General features: G+C 38.2%; 3 protein-coding genes across 4 annotated transcripts; 2 read left to right on the top strand and 1 right to left on the bottom strand.

Annotated features, from left to right (window-relative positions):
* The first annotated feature begins 528 nt into the window (after positions 1-528).
* LOC109177660 (GDSL esterase/lipase At5g33370-like) lies at positions 529-4,477 on the top strand. Its single transcript, XM_019327082.1, has 5 exons — positions 529-847; positions 1,429-1,586; positions 1,899-2,123; positions 2,518-2,764; positions 3,895-4,477. Exons 1-5 carry the CDS (start codon positions 562-564, stop codon positions 4,119-4,121), a joined length of 1,143 nt encoding a protein of 380 aa, XP_019182627.1. The 5' UTR covers positions 529-561; the 3' UTR covers positions 4,122-4,477.
* A 7,096-nt stretch (positions 4,478-11,573) lies between these two features.
* LOC109177664 (UPF0548 protein At2g17695) lies at positions 11,574-13,733 on the top strand. Its single transcript, XM_019327089.1, has 5 exons — positions 11,574-11,721; positions 12,587-12,645; positions 12,742-12,918; positions 13,038-13,236; positions 13,420-13,733. Exons 2-5 carry the CDS (start codon positions 12,587-12,589, stop codon positions 13,597-13,599), a joined length of 615 nt encoding a protein of 204 aa, XP_019182634.1. The 5' UTR covers positions 11,574-11,721; the 3' UTR covers positions 13,600-13,733.
* Positions 13,734-14,156: 423 nt separating this feature from the next.
* LOC109177655 (serine/threonine-protein kinase STY17-like) lies at positions 14,157-19,949 on the bottom strand. Of its 2 annotated transcripts, none has more exons than XM_019327069.1 (16): positions 19,532-19,949; positions 19,036-19,150; positions 18,682-18,755; positions 18,238-18,357; positions 17,864-17,918; positions 17,591-17,701; positions 17,290-17,340; positions 16,997-17,163; positions 16,812-16,919; positions 16,109-16,182; positions 15,665-15,840; positions 15,116-15,211; positions 14,946-15,026; positions 14,801-14,854; positions 14,575-14,717; positions 14,157-14,506 (listed from the first exon to the last, which is right to left on the bottom strand). In XM_019327069.1, exons 1-16 carry the CDS (start codon positions 19,729-19,731, stop codon positions 14,431-14,433), a joined length of 1,701 nt encoding a protein of 566 aa, XP_019182614.1. In that variant the 5' UTR covers positions 19,732-19,949; the 3' UTR covers positions 14,157-14,430. The 2 variants fall into 2 exon arrangements, with proteins under 2 accessions (XP_019182614.1, XP_019182615.1); XM_019327070.1 differs by having other exon boundaries at positions 14,157-14,502; positions 14,583-14,717.

Raw genomic sequence — 19,949 nt, 5'->3', positions numbered from 1 at the left:
TGGCTGCAACTACTATACACAACCCGAGCGGGTTGAAAAGTTGTTTTGCTAACCACAAGTTTCAAGTTTAAGGTGTTGTCTATATATTGAACTTTTTATTTTGAACCTGATCCGATCAACTATAAACAACTTAAACTGTTTTAATTTACTTCTTTGAATTGTAATTCTTCTTCTTCTTTACTTACTAGGGCCATCACAAGCTAATTAATGTTTGTGAGCGGTTGCAAACTTTAATTTCTTGTAAATCAAAATTGTCTTCTTTCAATTCGGATGGCAAGGATATACTTTGCCTGCTCAGCTCTAAGCAAATCGAAAACGATGTTATATAATATATATATTATTCAATAATTATATTCCATTGCTTAAACCAAACATCTGACAGTGAGTTGATGCCTGGGGGGTTTTAATTTCTGTTTTTCTCTACCCCCAAACGTTGAAGACATCGACGCTAATGACTTCACCTTCTTGTTGCTTTACTCACCAGTCTCTTCCATATAAACTTCAAACCCATCATTATGTTCTTTCAGTTCATCACCTACCTGTGGAGACTCAGAAAATTAAATGGCGAGGAATAATAATCATCAAAACAACGAAACCAGGTTGATCCTCATCGTACTATATTATGTTTTCTTGATCATCATCGTCATGTGTTGGGAAGTAGCTGCGGCAAATGCGAAGAAGGTCCAGACGGTGTATATATTTGGGGATTCCACCATGGATGTTGGGACAAATAATCACCTTAAGGGAAGCACTGCCACTGCTAACAATCCTTATTATGGGATTGATTATCCCAACTCCAAATGCACTGGCAGGTTCAGCAATGGCTACAACACTGCTGACTATATAGGTATATGTATATTGTATTATTCCTCTTTTTATTTTTTTTTTCCAGGTGACCGAGAGAAACTTGGAGCCACTATCTGATGGTCTAGGTTGAGTAAATATAATCCTACTACTTTGGGACTCTAGCTAGCCAACTGACTTAGGCTGTCTATAGTGACCGACTCAAACCAAAAAGGCAAATTAAATAGACTGCTCTAAGAGTCAAACTTAAAATATTGTTGTTTAGTAGTTGTCAAGCCAACAATTTGATTAACTTGTAACCATAATTGTTAAAAGACCACAAGAAGACAAACAAACCTAAGTTGTCCATAATTAACCAGCTCAAATCAAGAAGGTCATCTATCAATAAGCTGCTCCGATCCCACTAAGAGTTGAACTTAGAAGTTGAAACCTGGTGTGGTTACCAAGCCGATAACCCAATCAACTTGGTTATATTATTCCTCTTCTACACATGATTGGTTTCTAGTATTTGTGAAAATAGACTTAGGATTATTAAAACATGCAAGTACAATCTAAGATTGATTGCATTAATTAATGTTAGTCTTTGCTCTAATAATGACATTTACCTTTGATTACTATAAATAGCGAGCATGGTTGGGGACTACAAGGAAAGCCCACCACCATTTCTGTCACTCATTAAAGCTAAGAATCATAAGAGTAATTTCACCCAAGAAATACAGCGCGGAGTGAACTTTGCCTCGGGAGGATCTGGCATCTTGGACCATACCGGCTTCAAACATTTTGTAACTCTCTCCCTCTCTTTCTATATATATCCATAATCAGGTGATAACCAACCAAACTTGTGAAGAATTGCACTGCACTTACTACATGATTGCACCGTATTTAAATATGATTGCACTCCAAGCTCCTTCAAACATATCTGGCAGCGGTAACAGTGCAATCATGTAGTAGTTACGGTGCAATCCTTCACAAGTTCACAGTTTGCAAGTTAAGGTTGATTCTCACCTGATTAGGCGATGACCTAGGTTTTTTTCCCCATTTAGTATGTAATGTAATGTTGTTGAAAACACAAATTAAACGAAATGTATGTGCAGAATGTGGTAATCCACTTGGGGAAGCAGATTCAGCAATTTGCAAGAGTTTGTGATGATATCACAAAGGCAATAGGTGAAGCCAAAGCTCAACATCTACTCCAAAACGCCTTCTACTTATTGAGTGTAGGCAGCAATGATTTGTTCGACTACAAGAAATATGGCTCTAATCTCACCGCACCCGACTTCATTGATTACCTCGGTGGTTCCCTTGCTAGCCATCTAGAGGTAATTGTAAAACCCCGGCCTCACCTCGCCCCTTATATATGGGAACCCTTGAATATATATATAGTAAATGTTTAGATATAACTAAATAATATAGATATATATTACTAAAAAATGAAGTGCTTAAATGGTTAAGTATGTATGTGTTGTTGTAGAGGTCAAGAAGCGAATCTCCCTACTTGATTAGTCTCATTTATTTTAATTTTCGCCTCCACTGGATGAAATTTCTGGCTCCGCACTGCATCACTTGCTATACTTTTAATATGTTTTAATGAAGCCCACAAAAGTTTCGCATTTGCAGAAATAAAAACCAGCAAAAAAAACCCCACCCCCATCCAAGTTTTTGCATTTGAAAAAACTATTTTAAAAACTCCTATTGGGGGTGTTCTTATTGTAGAAATTGTACCACCTCGGGGCACGAAAACTCGGGATTATCGGCGTGGCGCCGATCGGGTGTTGCCCGTCGATGCGTGAGTGTACTTCGGGTGGAGGTTGCGATGACGAGGTGAATGAATTGGCTCAAAATTTGTACAAGACGACTGAGAAGGTATTGCAGAGTATGAGTGCATCGTTCCAAGGAATGCACTATTCATTGGGGAATTCTTACAACATGACAATGAATGTTCTTGACCCAAAGTCACAAGGTAAATATATATCTGTTGAATTAATTAAGTTCAATCTTTGAGCTGAGCTTTATGGTAATTTAATTAATACTCAGTATCTTATATATTGTAACACCTACCTTGCACCCTTATGAAGTTATGAATCGCGTATTTTTAATAAATTTTTAGATGGTCAAAACTTTCAACCACCTTTAACTAGGTAGTTAGAAAATTTTGACTCATGTAAAGAAACCTATTTCCTGTCCACTTTTAGCGGATTTTTGCCTTATATGTTTGTTTGTAAACACTTTTGCACCCCTATAAATCATGTATTTTCAATCACTTTTTAGGTACGTAGTCAGAACTTTCAATCACCTTTAATTAGTTATTGGACAATTGAGTCTTGGAAAGAAAACTAATTCCTATCCACTTTTAGCATGTTTTTGCCTTATTATGGTAACCATGGGTATTGGTCAGAATTCGAGAACACCGACCTTCCAAATTTTCCAACGACTTTTGTTGACAGTTATCTTTTTTTGTAGCGTCGAATCTTGTATGTGTTTCTAAAAAATAGAACTTAATTGTTCATTTTTTTGGGGTCTTAAAGGTGCGTGAAAACACATAAGAACTCTTGAGGAATCAGTAGTCTAGTCTATTTCCAGTAAGGGCAGTTCATAACTTAATCCGATTTTGACCATTATTTTCATATCCATAATAGTGAGAAAAAAAAAAAAAAAAAAAGGCCCAGCTCCAAGTTGTTCAAAAATAGGGATAGCGGCCATTTGACTTAGGATTAATCCGTTCAATTTCTCGATGGGAGAGGGAATGGATATATATAACTCAGCTGCAGAGTGTCACATTGACGCAGTGGTGTTACCAACCCATGATTGGTAATACTGACAAACATTTTTTATAATCTTTTTAGTGGCCAGAAATTCAATTTTGAACCACAAACCCTAAAAATTTCTGACTACTTTTTCAATGGTCATCCAAAATGTAAGATTTTCTTGCAATGTTAAGTCAACATACAAAAACATTTCAATTCAATGTCGAATAACACACATCAAAAGATTCAACGAACATTCCGCGATTTTTATTCTGATCTTAAGAACATTTACTTGTACTTGATGATAATGAGGTCACAATGTGACATTGATAAGTTTTGGATACAGTTTTTAAAGAGGTGAAGAAAGCCTGCTGTGGACATGGAAAATTGAATGGAAAAGACAAATGCACTAAGAAATCCCATCTCTGTGAAGATCGCAATGCAACATTGTTCTTTGACTGGGTTCATCCTACACAGTTGGCATCATCATTGGCAGCTCAGCTACTGTTCGTTGCTGGACCTCCACTTGTTACACCAATTAATTTTAGCCAGTTGGCTGATATTCAAGTTTGATCAATGAGATGATGATGATGATGATCCACCCAATCCTTGTATTACATTTGTTACTATATATCTATATATATATATATGTCTGTCTGTCTTCAAATAATTTGAGAATAATCAAGATCAAACTTAATTTGATCTAATTTTTCTTTCATTTTTCAAATGCGGGCTTCTTGTTTGCTAAATGATCAATGAATAGAATTGTCCACTTATTAATTCGAGAGTGCCTTTTTATGTCTGATCGTTCAGAGTGGTTTGTTAACTCTCCCTCATTTATCTGTAGTGTCTTATCTTTGAATCTTTCATAATGAAAGTTTTGATTATGGTTTCAAAAAATTAATTGGCCAATTTTAGGCATTTGTTTATATTGAAGTTTGAGATGATCCATGTTAGTTATTATATTATTATTGGTTTTATAATGTATAGTTTATATTCCTGTGGCTTTAGTTTAGATTGTTAATTCTAGTCTAGAGAGTTATGTGGTAATTTTCATATAGGACTCTATCTTATAATCTTCTGATCTGAATTGATTTTGAATTCCTAATCTCATCATCCAATCATCCAATCCTTGCTTGTACTTTAATTAATGAACATTATATAAAAGGGTTTTAGTCGTATGAATTCTGATGGGAGATTAGAATTTCATCAAGATTATCACAAAATCTGACTTATGGTTATTAACACGAGTTAATTCCAGCAATAGTCCCCCGACTATTGTGATTTTCCAAAATTGGTCCTTGTCTTTTAATTTGGACGAAAAAGACCCTCGATTATCAGATTTGTTCCAGCATTGGTCCTTCCGTTAAACATCCGTTTGTAAGGTGTTAGTATAGGGGCTAAAATAGTAATTTTCTCTCTGGGTTGAAAATGGAGTAGTGTAGGTGTCTGGTTCAGTGCTGGCCGGCAATGGTTGCTTCGGCTTGGAGTTTTTCTCGCGATGTTGTTACGGATTGAGCTCTTCAGATCGGAGAATACGCTCACAACTGCTTCTCGGATTCTGTCTCCCGCGGTGATGATCTCGTGTTTGATCTCGTTCCGGCAGACGCCCGAGCATGACTCTGACAGACTGACAAGAACATGCTAGTCAACTATCTTATTTGTTTTTATTTTGGTTCTGTTAGCTTATAATGCAGAATAACTATGTGCATGCCCATAATTATATTCTATCAAATGTCAGTCACTGTATTGCCTGAGGCCATGGCATTTCCACATAAAGTATATGTTCATGTTGAAAATGACTTATTTATTTTCTCAAGATTTGTTAATTATTTGTGTGCTTCATCAAATCTTCTACAGAAAAGATTATAATTTTTTCAGGCTTTGAGAAGTCTCTAATGCATTTTTTTTTTTTTTTTGTCATTTTACTATTTCTTTCTTGTTCTGGTTCTGTCTGCAGATGGATGTTTTGATATCTCAAGACTCTAAAAGCTATTATGCTTGTGTTGGAGAGAGTACTCATGCATATCAGAGCCCCTCAAAAAACCTGAGTGCCATCAATAACCGCCTGAATGCCGAGTATGTTCACTTTCCTGATGAATACTCGTGAAATTGTCCAAATTGATGACCAATGTCCTCCCTCCCCCAACACCCTAATTGATGGCGTTCACACCAGCAACACAACACAAGGAACCTGAGTAATATCTGTTTGGAGGCTCAAGAATCTTTTTCCTAGATTATATTAAATGCATTTTCATTTTCCATGTGTCTTTTACAATTCCTAGAATTTGAATGTTACGTTGCTTTGTTTTATGCCTATATATTAGGCCATTTTGTAACCAGAAGGGGGACTTGAAAATTATTATGAATGTACTTCCTGTTTTGTTCTAATGAATCATTAGAATTCTTTGTTCAGCTACTGCGTTCTGCATCAGTTGGTATTCAGAGCCATTAAGTTCTTAGGCAACAAACGAGATAGCGGTACATCCCTCTCAAATTGTTACGACCCAAAATGGTTCGAGATGGCAATACCGGCGGTGGTAGCAATCAACCCATTGGCGATGACCGTGGGGTAGAAGCCCTTTGGGTAGCATTTCGAGCACACGAGGATAACTCTAACCGCGAGTTCCAAGAACTTCGTGGTATTCTTGAAGCTATACGTTTGGGAATGAATGGTGGTGGGATAAATCCGGCTGCCAATCCCAGACAAAACCAACCTGTGGAAGGAGCTATTCCGAGGCAAGCACAACACCCACCCGGCGCTATAACTTTCAGGAGCAAATGGATGACAGTGATGACGAAGATACTACAAGCCACAATTATCCTGCACAACGACGAGAGTACTACAGACCCAAGATTGACCTTCCTTGCTTCAATGGCAACTTAGATATTGAATCTTTCTTAGACTGGTGCTATGAAGTTGAAAGCAGTTTTGAGATGCTAGATGTCCCTGAAAACAAGCAGGTTAAGTATGTTGCAAACAAGTTACGCGGTGGGGCATCCGCTTGGTGGGATATGACTCAGAATAATAGGAGGAGGCAAGGAAAAATGCCTGTGACCTCATGGAGAAAAATGAAGAAGCTCATGATGGGGAGATTTTTGCCCCCTGACTATCAGCAACAGCTATTTCAAAAATATCAACGTTGCTCTCAGGGAGGTCGGAGCGTGAATGAATACACAGAAGAATTCTATCGGCTTGGAGCGCGTTGTAATCTGTCTGAGACTCCTGAACAACAAACTGCACGCTACATAAATGGGTTGAGATTTAATATCCGAGAACGAATGGCTTTGGCTCCAATTTGGACGGTTGATGAAGCCTATAATATGGCTTTGCGGGCTGAGGAATTGTTGTCTCAAGCTACTTCTCGTAAACAGTCCATGGTAACCGTCTAGAAATACTACAGAGACCAATTCCCAGAGAACTACTCCAAACCAAAATTTTGTTCCTTCACTATCTCATAATTTGCAGGAGGCAGTAGGCAATAATTCTAAATTCCAGCGACAAAAAGGTGGTGAAATATCTTCTAAAAGTATTGCACCAAATCCTTATGCAAGACCAATGACGGGCAAGTGCTTCAAATGTGGTGAACCAGGACACCGCTCAAATGAATGTCGAGCTAGAAAATCTGTCAACCTTGTGGAGGAACAAGATGAGTTTGACGAAGAGGGAGTCACTAATGAAGATGAAGTAGAGGCTGCCGAAGAAGTCGGAGAACACTTAAATTGTGTTGTACAGAGGTTTCTGTGCACTACTGAAAGAAATAATCCTGCCCAAAGAAACAACATCTTTCGAGCTCATTGCAGTGTACTGGGAAAAGTTTGTAAACTTATTATTGACAATGGCAGTTGTGACAACATTGTATCCAAGGCACTTGTGCAACGTTTAGGACTGCCAACTAAGCCTCACCCGAAGCCTTACAAATTGGGTTGGATAAAAGAAGGGCCATCTGTTATGGTGATGGAGGTTTGCCGTGTGCCGGTTTCTATTGGGAAGAGCTACCAAGACACTGTGACTTGCGAAGTCATTGACATGGATGCATGTCATATTCTTTTAGGAAGACCATGGCAGTTTGACGTAGATGCTATTTACCATGGGCGGCAGAACACTTATGAATTTTTGTGGAAAAGTAAAAAGATATTAATCCCTCCTATTTCTTGGAATGTTGCAGACCAAAGAAAAACATGTGCTGTCACTGCAAATTGGAAGGAATTTATTGCAGAAGCTAAAGACTTCAAAACTATCCTGCTAGTGGTGGGTAAGGAAATAGACTCTCAATATTTTGTTCCTGATGAGCTGAGATCTTTGCTAAAGGAATTTTCAGATGTTGCACTAGAAGAACTTCCTGATGGATTGCCACCTTTAAGGGACATTCAACACCAAATAGATTTGATACCCGGAGCAAGTCTACCTAATCTCCCACATTACCGCATGAATCCCGTGGAGAATGAGGCTGTAAATAATATAGTTGTTGAACTCTTACGGAAGGGATTTATTCAAGAAAGTAAGAGTCCATGTGCTGTGCCGGCATTACTCGCTCCAAAAAAAGGATGGCAGTTTTAGAATGTGCGTTGATAGCCGGGCTATTAACAAGATCACCGTCAGGTATCGTTTCCCAATTCCGCGATTGGATGACATGCTAGACCAACTCCATGGTGCTACTGTTTTCTCAAAAATTGACCTTAGAAGTGGATATCACCAGGTGCGTATTAAACCTGGAGACGAATGGAAAACCGCTTTCAAAACCCGAGATGGTCTTTATGAATGGTTGGTAATGCCGTTCGGGTTGTCCAATGCTCCTAGTACTTTCATGCGGCTCATGAATGAAGTCTTAAGGCCTTTCAATGGCAAGTTCATTGTTGTATATTTTGACGACATTCTGATATATAGTCAGAACCAGGAAGAACACCTAAGGCATCTAAAGTTGATATTGCAGACTCTTTAGAAACACAAGTTGTACATCAACTTAAAAAAAAAATGCTCTTTTATGGTTGAAAAACTTGTCTTTCTTGGCTTTGTGATTAGTGCAGATGGAATACGAGTTGATGAAGAAAAGGTGAGGGCAATACGAGAATGGCCGACTCCAACGACCGTGGGGGAAGTTCGAAGCTTTCACGGTTTAGCCACCTTTTACAGAAGGTTTATTAAAGATTTTAGTAGCATTGCAGCTCCCATCACTAATTGATTGCGTAAAGGAAATTTCAAATGGGATGAGGTGGCTAATGCTAGCTTCAATGAACTAAAGGAGAAAATCACATCTGCCCCTGTTCTTGCATTGCCAGACTTTAACAAAGTTTTCGAAGTTGAATGTGATGCCAGTGGAGTGGGAATAGGTGCTGTGTTGTCTCAAGAAAAGAAACCAGTGGCATTCTACAGTGAAAAACTAAGCCCAGCTCGTGAAAAATGGTCTACTTATGAACAGGAACTCTATGCAGTGGTACGAGCTTTGCAGGTTTGGTCTCATTATTTAATGCCTCGTGATTTTGTGATTTACTCAGACCATGAAGCTTTAAAATACTTTCAAAATCAGAAACACATGAACAAAATGCATGCAAGGTGGTCATCTTTCCTTGAGCAATTCTCCTTCGTGATTAAGCATAAATCTGGAGTATCAAATAAAGTGGCTGATGCCCTTAGTAGACGAAGGAGCCTGTTGATCACATTACAAGGAGAGCTCATTGGGTTTGAACTACTAAGGGACCTCTATGATTTTGATGAGGATTTCAAAGAAATATGGAAGAAAGCTCAACAACACAACTCAACTCAAGACTTTCATATTTTAGATGGATATCTGTTCAAAGGAAATCGCTTATGCATCCCAAGGACATCTTTACGGGAAAAGCTCATTAGGGACTTGCATGGTGGAGGTTTAGCAGGGCATATGGGCAGAGATAAAACGATTGCTAGGCTAGAAGAGAGGTATTATTGGCCACAATTGAAGAGAGATGTGGCCACCTTTGTGAAGAGATGCTCTATTTGTCAAACCTCTAAAGGGCATGTGCAGAATACTGGTCTTTATACACCTTTGCCAACTCCAGAGAATATTTGGGAAGATTTATCCATGGACTTCGTGCTTGGCCTTCCCAAAACACAGAGGGGAGTAGATTCGGTGTTTGTGGTGGTGGATCGGTTCTCCAAAATGGCTCATTTCATCCCTTGTAAAAAAACTTCTGATGCTGTTCATGTGGCCCGACTATTTTTTCAAGAGATTGTTTGTCTTCACGGTGTCCCTCGATCCATAACATCTGACAGAGATTCAAAATTTCTCTCTCATTTTTGGACGACTCTTTGGAAGCGCTTTGATGCAAGTTTGAATTTCAGTAGTTCTGCGCACCCACAAACGGATGGTCAGACTGAGGTCACAAATCGTACTCTCGGGAATTTGATCCGGTGCATTTGTGGAGAGCATGTTAAGCAGTGGGATTTTGCTTTGTCACAAGCTGAATTTGCATACAATAGCTCTGTTCATATGTCCATTGGGCGTTCTCCATTCTCTGTTGTGTATACAAAAACTCCACGCCATGCTGTAGACCTTCTTCACTTACCGAAGGTTGATGGGATACACAAATCTGCCTCAAACATGGCTGAACAAGTCAAGAATGTCCATGAAGAAGTTAAGGCAAAGTTGAGCGCTTCAAATGCCAAATATAAAGCTGCAGCCGATAAAAAGCGCAGACAACAATTGTTTCAAGTTGGAGAACATGTGTTAATATACTTACGCAAGGAGAGGTATCCTGCAGGCACTTTTCACAAACTCAGTCCAAAGAAATATGGCCCATTTGAGATTCTACGAAAGATCAATGACAATGCCTATGTCGTGAACATACCAGATGACTGGAAGATTTCGAAAACCTTCAACGTTGCGGATATCTTCAAGTTTTATCCTGGCCAAGAGTTGTATCCAGATGAAGCTAACTCGAGGACGAGTTTTTCACAGGTAGGGGAGTATGATGGCGTTCACACCAGCAACACAACACAAGGAACCTGAGTAATATCTGTTTGGAGGCTCAAGAATCTTTTCCCTAGATTATATTAAGTGCATTTTCATTTTCCATGTGTCTTTTACAATTCCTAGAATTTGAATGTTACGTTGCTTTGTTTTATGCCTATATATTAGGCCATTTTGTAACCAGAAGGGGGACTTGAAAATTATTATGAATGTACTTCCTGTTTTGTTCTAATGAATCATTAGAATTCTTTGTTCAGCTACTGCGTTCTGCATCACTAATACAAGACAAATAATTGCAGTGGTCGAAAACTTAAGAGGCGCACTGAACTTTGATGATGTGGATGCAGGTTTGGTTAGTGACTCTCTGGTTGCAAACAACCTCCCCGAATCGCCACCGAGCAAACAAAATTGCTGAAAACACTGAGGGAGAAGGACGGGTGTTCCGAGAAAACAGACTCGGCGAGTCTCCGTTCTCCTGGAAACAAGGTTTCCGAGAAGTATTTTACCACTCCGATCCATCTCGTGATCTCCCCATCCAGAATGTCCCAATGCATTCTCTGCACATCCTCCACGTTAATCCTCTCAAAATCGAATTTCTTCATTTGTTCAGAAAACGCATTTCTCCGCGAAATCGTATATGCCTCACAGAACTCATTCGCATACCCTCCGGAGATCATGACGTTGGCAATGCGACCGATTTTCGTCACAACCTCCGGCGAAAATCCCGGATTCTTCTTTTCTCTGCCGGATTCCGATCCATCGGAATCGGCATTCTAATCCTTGGCATTGAACGGAAACAATTTGCACACTTCAGCTAAGGAAATGACCATTTTAGCCCTTAAACTAACGCCTAACAAACTGATGATTAACGGAAGGACCAAATTTGGAACAAATTTAATAGTCAAGGGTCTTTTTTGTCCAAATTAAAAGACGAGGACTAATTTTGAAAAATCACAATAGTCGGAGGACCATTGCTGGAATTAACTCTTATTAACACTATTAATCTTGCTCTAATATGAACCAAACCTATTTCACCCGACCCGAACAACAAATTGGAAAAGAAACCTTGCAAATCTGAACCGTATGGCAAGAGAAGGTACACGTGTCAAAGATCTGGGCATCTACTCGATCATCCTTCTCCTTTTCTTTGTCTGACTCCGTGGCCTCTCTCCATCTCAGCGGTTTTTATCCACTCCCACCACCGGATTCAACCATTCCTTCCCGCGGTTAGTGTCACTTTGCACTGTTAAATGATTTTTTGTTACTGTTTATACTGCACTCACTTTGTTCTTTCATTTACGTAGCTCAATTGTATGATAAAATGAAATCCCTAAAGAATCAAACTTTAATTTGCATTTCAGCTGTTCCTTCTCAACCCTTATTCTTAATTTTTTTTTGCGGATGATTTTGCTTATGTGTTCAAGATTTTGCTTAAATTTTTTGGTAACGAGGAAAATCTGTAGTCACTATGTGTACCGGATGAATCTCGTCTTGTAATCCTAGACTGTAAAGGATCACAAGGAGGTAAACTAGTTTAAGTTATCTATAATTGACCGGCTTAAACCAAGAAGGGCAATACTGCAATAGGCTACTCCCGCTCCCACCCGGGGTTAAACTTGAAACTTTGTGGAGTTGTGGTTACCAAGCGAACAGTCTGACAAACTCGGTTAGGATTGTCCCTCATATTTCCGAGTTTTTGTTTGATTGTGTTCTTGTTTGGGATTGTCCATCTTTTAGACTGTTTTTATTTGTGTGGAGTTTGGTATTGGAGCAGTGGTGCTTTTGAAATTTCTTTTCTGGGAAGTGGAGGCAAATGGTGGGGAGGTGTCAAGCTGTCTGTTAATCCATTGAACTAAAATTGGAAGATTCTATGGAATAGAAATTAGTTTTTTGGCATGACCTTTTATGCTCATTTATGTTTTAGCTCCCTTGGCAGCAAAAGCCAATAATCCAAATGGACAAAGGGATCTTGGGAGTGATTGTTTGAACCTGAATATCAGTAACCAAACTTACTGATATTGAGAACTCAAACTTTTTTTTGTGTGTGGTTTCATGGAAACTTACTGAAAATCGTGGGTCGATTTGAGACAGATGGTATTCTTATTTTGGGATCGCCCATCTCCTGAAGATCAGAAGAAATGTATTGACAAGTGAGGAACGGTTTGCTAACGAGAAGTATCTTTCTTGTGTATTCTTGTTACTCGGATAAATGCTGCAAAGTAACTGTTTCTCTTCAATGCAAGCAGGTGTGGCTCCTTTAACTACGACAGTGAATATAGAGGAGCCACTGCAAAGACTGCAGTTTCGCTTCAGCAAGATAGAGAGCTCGCCAAAAAGGGGTATTTTGTTAATCATGCCCGTGTTCCAGTTGGTTCGGGATTTAAGACTTTTGAGAAGGGCAAAAGTGCTCTTCAAAGCTGGAAGTCAGTATATAGTTTAACCATGCATCTCTTCAGGCATATGTATATAATATATACTTGTTCTAGATACTCGGCATTCTCTATAGAGGAAGGTTGTAATTTTACAGTGATACAATTTGCAGACATTTCAGCTTCGACTGGACATTTGTTGATCCCAAAACTAGAATTGGGGTCGGGGAGAAGTTTTGCGTTTGTGTAAAGGAATTCTTCCCATGGCTTGTGATGCCTTTACAGGTGGTGTATGTTAACGAAACAAAGAAGAAAGGTAAGGGGATGGCGTCCTTTGGTTTTGGCAGCGGAACTCTTCAAGGACACTTACTGGTTAGTTCCTTAATCTCAACCGGATTTTTTCTAAAATTACTTTGATGCGTTTTGTTTTACACCCCATGAATCGTGCAATGTTACATGGACACAACTTTTCCCATCTTTATACTCATAAGCATTCAAATGAAGAAAACTGGAAACAGGCTTAATCGAGCTTTGCACTTTTTTTGGCATGAACAGGCAGGCGAAGAACGATTCTCAATCGCTTTGGATGAGAACGACCAAGTTTGGTACGAAATACTTTCGATCTCCAAGCCTGCCCACTTTCTGTCGCTTATCGGGTACCCTTACGTGCTTCTTCGACAGAAATACTTCGCTCATCAATCAAGTAATGCTGTTAGGAAATATTTAGCACCATAGCTTTGTAAACTATCCTGGCCTCATTGTACTCCAGCTATCTTTGACAGAAATGGTGTAATACTTTAACTGCTCTCTTGTATTATACTTTATAATAAATTTATGATAATTAGCACTAATTCTTGTCCTGTTATTCATTTGAAACTTGGTCTTACAATGTCACCGATATGATTCTTTCAATTCCATTCCTTTTCACTTCATTTGTGATAAAAATAGACATTATTTTGAATGTGTAACAGACTAACTCAGCTGAGAAGACGTTAAAATCTGATTATTTTCTTCTTGCATCAAAAGTCAACAGAGTTGCTCTTAAATTTATTTGAATTTTGAAAGCAAATATTTTTAGAATATGGACTTATTTATATTTGTTATGTATTCATCGGCGCCCAGCTGCCCAAGCAGAGAAAAGACAGGCGGGTTTTTTACTACGCTGACGCTATTGCTTTTTCCGCGTCCCACATCGAATGTTTTCGGAACCGCAAGGGAATAAGCCTCTTATAAAAAGCGAGACGCGCAGGCTGTGAAAACCATCTTTGCGCTTGGGGCAATGACGCAGCTAGTGAGGTTCTAACCGAGGCGCGTCTATTGCTGGTTGAAAACTATTTCCAAACCCCCTCTAAGGCTTGGGTTTACCCTAAGCCTTAGAGAATTTTTGAAAGGGCTTTCTTTTTTGAAAGCCCTACAATTATAGTCTTAATCTTTTATATATTCGATGAATTCCTCAGTTTTTCACATAAAATAAGGAGTAAGTTGAATAAATTTATAGTGCCTGTACAAAGCTGACTTACACCAGATGACTTAGGGGGATTTATTTCCATTTCTTAAGTTAAAATCTCATTGATGGCCGTTTACAGAGGGTAAAAAACCGCGGATTGATTTGGTATCCTTTTGCTTGTCATCTCCAACCTGTGACACAAAAGAGGAAGTGAAGTTATACTCCGTTTGATCTCTCAAACCGGTTGATTTATGTCAGATTAACGTTGTACCTCGTCGGAAATTTGTTTCAGAATCTCCAAAATTTCTGAGAATTCCGGCCTTTTAGTTGGGTCTTGGTGCCAACAATTCTCTAGCAGTTCGGCTAGTTTTGGATGTGTGTTCTTAGGAATGTTAGGTCGTAGACCCTGATAAGCAATGGAAGTGAATAAAACTTCGAATTTATGTATGCAGTAATGAGTTTGGTAACTAGAGGAAGTAAGATTTTTACCTGTTGCACCACACCGATTGCAGCTTGTAAAGGTGTTAAGAAGACATAGGGAATCTGCCCAATTTGTCAGATTAGAAAAAAGGATAATGAAAGTGGTACAAACAGCACTTGACACTTGAGAGCAAAGGAGATTTTTGTGGCTTACTTCTCCTGTAAGAAGTTCCCATAGCACTATTCCAAAGCTGAAAACATCAACCTTGTGATTATATGGTTTATGCTCAATTACCTTCAATTGGGAAAAACCCACCATGAGTTGTAAGAATTTTTCAGGCAATTATCAGTCATGCAATGAATTGTATTGGCAATTTGGCATACCTCAGGAGCCATCCATCGGTATGTTCCAGTCTCTGCAGTCATGACTCCGGTTACAGCTTGCACTCTAGCCACCCCAAAATCAGCAACCTTAACAACCTGCTCAAAACACACTTGTATTGAATGAAAAGATATAAACCTGAAACCAACCAATATCCACATAAGTTAAGTAGGCGCTTCACTGCTTGGAATGGGTGACATTTGCTGCAAGTGAATGCTTAGAATGATGCTTTTTAGAAGGATTCATGAAACTAAAGATTCTGGGCATTGAATTGACAAAGGCAGAATGCACCGATTTCAGCACTCATGGAATCCACAGAAAAGATTATTCAATAAAGTATCTGTTCAATGTATTTTTAGTGTTTATCTTTATTCCAGAATCCATTATTTTTAGAAAGACATAAATCTCTATTAAGCAGATACAGCATAATCATCAACCTATATATGGAAAATGAGAAGATTATTATGCATAAGAAATCAAACTTCATTTCAAAAAAGAAGTGGAGGACCAATATCTTTCTCAGAATACTGAAAATAAGAGATGAAACTTACTCCGTGCTCATCCATCAGAAGATTGGCAGTCTTCAAGTCACGATGAATTATGTTATTTTGGTGGAGATAGTACATTCCTTTAGAAACATCAGTTGCAACCTTGAGTAGATTAGGAAGCTTAAAAGCACCTCTTAGCTTGTGCAAAAAGTTGTAAACACTTCCTCTAGACATGAACTCTGGTCAAAACATAACCAAAATGCAAGCTTTTCAATGATGTGGATAGAAGCATAGACATCAACAGGTTAAAGAATTTTTTTTAAAAAAATAATTGCTGTAAGAAAAAGTTATGAAATTTCTGCAATTATGAACTACATTTTAGAAACTTCATTAGAACCATTTCCCTCATAACAACATTGCAGAATTTCACACAAAAGCCAACAGTGCTCAGAAATCACAAGTATGAATGTACAATGAGGTTATAAATGTAAAATTTAAACATCCTACCAGTCACGATGCACATGTTCGGAGGCTGTGTCCGTGCCCCTATAAATTGGATAACATTCTTATGCCGAATTTTCCTGAAAAAAGTTTTAAAATATAAAATCAAAGAGGAGAAGGGATTCTGAATAAGTAATTGGGAAAATAAAAAGAAAGTGATTCATCTAAATTCAGCAACCAACGATTGTTTGAACCATATGTCCAAATATAATACTTTTTTGTTTGTCAACAGTTCTTTTTTCTTTTTTCTCTTTGGCATCATAGTTGCAAAATGTATTACCTGGACATAAACACGAGAAGTTTGTTTGGAATTTAGAAAGCAGAGTCTCACAAGAGTAAAATCAGGTCTGTGGACACCAATTACTTAAGAGTATAGGAGAGCATGTTGATGTTATATTATGAACAGTAGTCCCATTTCCAAAAGCTTCAGTTATAAAATCCTGGCAATACGTTGAGCAATATTTCCTTGTTTGTACAGGAAATTTCTGAAAGAGAAAAGGTTAAGGTTTTGATAGGAAAAGAACCGTACTGTACTGATGTACTATACTAAAGTAATGGCCCTATCTGTAGAAGTGGAATACTAAATACTTTGGTTACAGAAGTAAAAGAAGAAAAAGCTTCTCTTTCTCATAGATACATGAAGACAGCAGGATATGAATCTTGAAGAAACATTCAAAAAGAAAGGCCATGAGCATTTCATATAGCAGACCTCATGATGTAGACTTCCTGAGTGAACTCTTTCAACATGTCTGCATTCAAGTTTTCTGGCTTTAAGACTTTAATAGCCACCTCTTGGCTACAATATGTGCCTTTATACCTGAAAAGATTTATGATATGACCGACAAGGAGTGCAACCACAACTGAAACTCAGGATAAGGATCATATGCAACTTACAGATCTCCAAATGTTCCAGATGCAATTTTGTTTTCAAATTTCAAAAGCTGTGAATCAATTTCCCAATCATCAGTTCCATCAGTAGGTATTTTTACACATTCAGAATTTGGTTCAGGCACTGTTTGGTTCTGCTCGTTGTTAGGAGTAAGTATGAGTTCCGGTTGCTCCTACAACATATTTTCAGCAGAGTTATTAGCTGCTCAATGATGAAATCCAGAAGCACTGAATCAGTATGAGGAAATATTATGGTTGATTCAAATCTTTCAAATATAAGCAGGAAGAAGAAAAGCTACCTTAGTCTTAAAAATTTCCTTTTGTATCTCACTCCTAAGCAGCTCAGTTTTCTGGATATTCATATAATTGATTCAGTATAAAGCAAAAGGCACACAGAACAAACAAAAATTATGTATGCTGTAATCCTAAATTACACAAAGTATTTTCAGGCATTAAATCCCGACATTGTGGATTAATTCAATTCAACTTGCTCTAACATTCATTAAAGCAATGTACTGGTTAAGATACGGTCTAAGCATATAAAAGTTATTGACTGAACTATTAGTAAATATTTAACGAGAGGGAGAGACTTAAATATACCTCATATGGCCATCCATAAACAACAAAAACATCTAAGGAGAAGCCATCAGTAGTAGAAAAAACATGAGCTTCTTCAATGTTCAGTCCAATTTCAGAAAGTATAGAAGTTAACTGGAAATTTCGAATAAACACATTAAACATAAATTCTCTTATACACTTGCTAGATGTGATTGCAACCATACTGTAATCACTTCATTTGTGTTTAGGAAGGATAAGGGGGATAAGGAAATAGCGGTAAGGAAAAACAAGGTTGGGACATGGGGGAGAACCCACCTGACTAAGAACCTTTGGCTTGTCAATTGTTGAAAAAGTGACCTCATGCATGGGCCTGAAAGATTTATTTTAATATAACAATATGTTTAATGTGTAAAAACAGTCAATTTGAATAGTAACAACAGTGAACTCAACAAAATTTCCGCTGAAGCAACTACATAAAAGAATATTCTAGTGGATATATAATAATACTTCTATATGCATATTCTTTCACAAAGCCAAAAGAGAACAGAAGTCTGAAAATGATTGCAAACAAATTGGAATAACTAAACAGGCTAGAACAAAAATCTTCTTAGGTCTTATAAACTCATAACATCATGCTCTGATATTTGCTTGACATTCACACATTTTGACAAAAACAAACATTAAAGTACCTGTAAATCCTTGAAGGTAGATTGCTTTCGCTATCTCCATCATTTGCATGAGCTTTGTTATCATTAAGTTCAAGTGTCTGAAGATTAGGTGATAAGCCAAATGTTGGAGGAGGGTGGAAACTGGAATGTAGGGGAAGAGTGAAAATTAAATGGCAACACAACTCAAATGGAGAGATAAAGGTAGGGAACTAAAGCAATAAACTAATGAGTCTATGACACTGAAGTCAAAAGATAATAATAATAATAAATAAATAAATAAATAAATACCAGGACTATGTGGTCTAATGGTACCCGGGTTGGACTTCCATTTGGAAGATTATGAGTTCAAGCCTCAGTGGAGGCGTTATTGGTTCATTGTGTTTCAGTAGGTTGAGAAAGTATATGAACAGATACTACAATGTAATAGAGCCAGTAACTTTCAAAAAAAAATAAATTCAACAGTACCTTTGGGCTTCATCTTTCAATGAAGAACTGACATCAACCAAATCTGCTGAGGCTCCATTGTAGTTAGGGTGAACCTACGCTAGGAGATGTTATAGTAAGACAGCAGTTCCATATGTGAGTGTGTGCATCACTTCCAAACCTAGATTGTTATGGAGTATAATTTTTAACTGATAAATCAAATCATACTTTTCCTTCCCAACAAAAAAAAATTACTTTGATCAAAAGTTCATTCCTGTTTGCTGTGCATGAGAAGAACCACGGCGAATGAAACAAAGAAATGTTCTCCCTTTCATTCTTAATCTTCTTAGCACTAAGCTAGTTTAAAAATCAAAGTACCGATAGAAGCATAGGCACCTGTACAGGGCGAACTTCAAATGCAGGTCTATTCTCAGGATCCTCAGCTGAACTGAGCAATCTCTTGTGCATTAGCACATCCTCAGCTCTTTCCACGTTCACATCCGATGCATATCTGCATCAAACCCGACTATTATGAGTTAATAGCAGTTATAGCAGGCAGTCGTTCATAGTAGTTTATTGCAGTTGCATTACTTGTATAAACACACTCCATTTGTATACTCTTTGTAATTATATGTGATCTCAATACAAACAATTTCGATATTTAACATCATAGCATGTTATCAATACAGCTAATTTCTATATTTAACACAACCTCATCAGTCATCACCAAACAATCCACCGTAAACACAGAGAGTGGGAGAGATAACATCACAATCGACTAATTCGTAAAGCAAAATCACCGAAAGACAAGCACCTAATCGATACATACACAACATGCGTACATGCACAGAGTCTCAAAAAAAGACACAGTTCACAAATTATGAAGTCAAACCTTGCGGGGAGGCGACTGAAATGAAGCCAGAGCTGGTCCTCGAAGCCGGGGAATTTGACATCGTCGAGATTCAATTCCCGGAGCCGGCTAAGCACTTGCGTGAAGACTTCGTAGCGCTGCCAGTGCAGGCGGCTCTGCTTCGCAGACGACGGTTCCACCACCGCACGGCTCTCGCAGCTGTCCTTATCATCCATTCCCATTCCGGAAGCTTCTGAAGCAAGGAGAGGAGAGGAGATGAGAGAAATTCAAGGACGAGTGAAGAAGAAGAAGAAGAAGAAGAAGGAGGAGGAATTTCTGTTCATCATATCGGATTTAGTATCATAAGAAAGGGGAAATGATTTGATTTGATGGCTAAGTAGGAGACAAAATGTAGAGAAAAGTTCGAGAGAGAAGAAAGGGAAAAAAAGGGGATTTTTCG

This window comes from Ipomoea nil, unplaced genomic scaffold (genome assembly GCF_001879475.1).
Source record: "Ipomoea nil cultivar Tokyo-kokei standard unplaced genomic scaffold, Asagao_1.1 scaffold0805, whole genome shotgun sequence".
Classification (NCBI taxonomy): Eukaryota; Viridiplantae; Streptophyta; class Magnoliopsida; order Solanales; family Convolvulaceae; genus Ipomoea; species Ipomoea nil.
Note: the sequence above shows the minus strand (reverse complement) of the source record. Positions and strands in the feature narration are given on the sequence as shown.

Bases quoted from the DNA above. Each gene is read 5' to 3' on its own strand.
- LOC109177660 (XM_019327082.1), top strand. From the start codon at position 562: ATGGCGAGGAATAATAATCATCAAAACAACGAAACCAGGTTGATCCTC. The intron at 848-1,428 runs GTATATGTATAT...TACTATAAATAG, and splicing joins CAACACTGCTGACTATATAG to CGAGCATGGTTGGGGACTAC. The intron at 2,765-3,894 runs GTAAATATATAT...TTTTGGATACAG, and splicing joins TCTTGACCCAAAGTCACAAG to TTTTTAAAGAGGTGAAGAAA.
- LOC109177655 (XM_019327069.1), bottom strand. From the start codon at position 19,731: ATGGGAATGGATGATAAGGACAGCTGCGAGAGCCGTGCGGTGGTGGAA. The intron at 16,183-16,811 runs GTCTGCTATATG...AACTTTTTTCAG, and splicing joins CAGGAAGTCTACATCATGAG to GAAAATTCGGCATAAGAATG. The intron at 15,027-15,115 runs GTATGCCAAATT...TCCCAATTGAAG, and splicing joins ACCGATGGATGGCTCCTGAG to GTAATTGAGCATAAACCATA.
- LOC109177664 (XM_019327089.1), top strand. From the start codon at position 12,587: ATGGTATTCTTATTTTGGGATCGCCCATCTCCTGAAGATCAGAAGAAA. The intron at 12,919-13,037 runs GTCAGTATATAG...TACAATTTGCAG, and splicing joins AGTGCTCTTCAAAGCTGGAA to ACATTTCAGCTTCGACTGGA. The intron at 13,237-13,419 runs GTTAGTTCCTTA...TGGCATGAACAG, and splicing joins CTCTTCAAGGACACTTACTG to GCAGGCGAAGAACGATTCTC.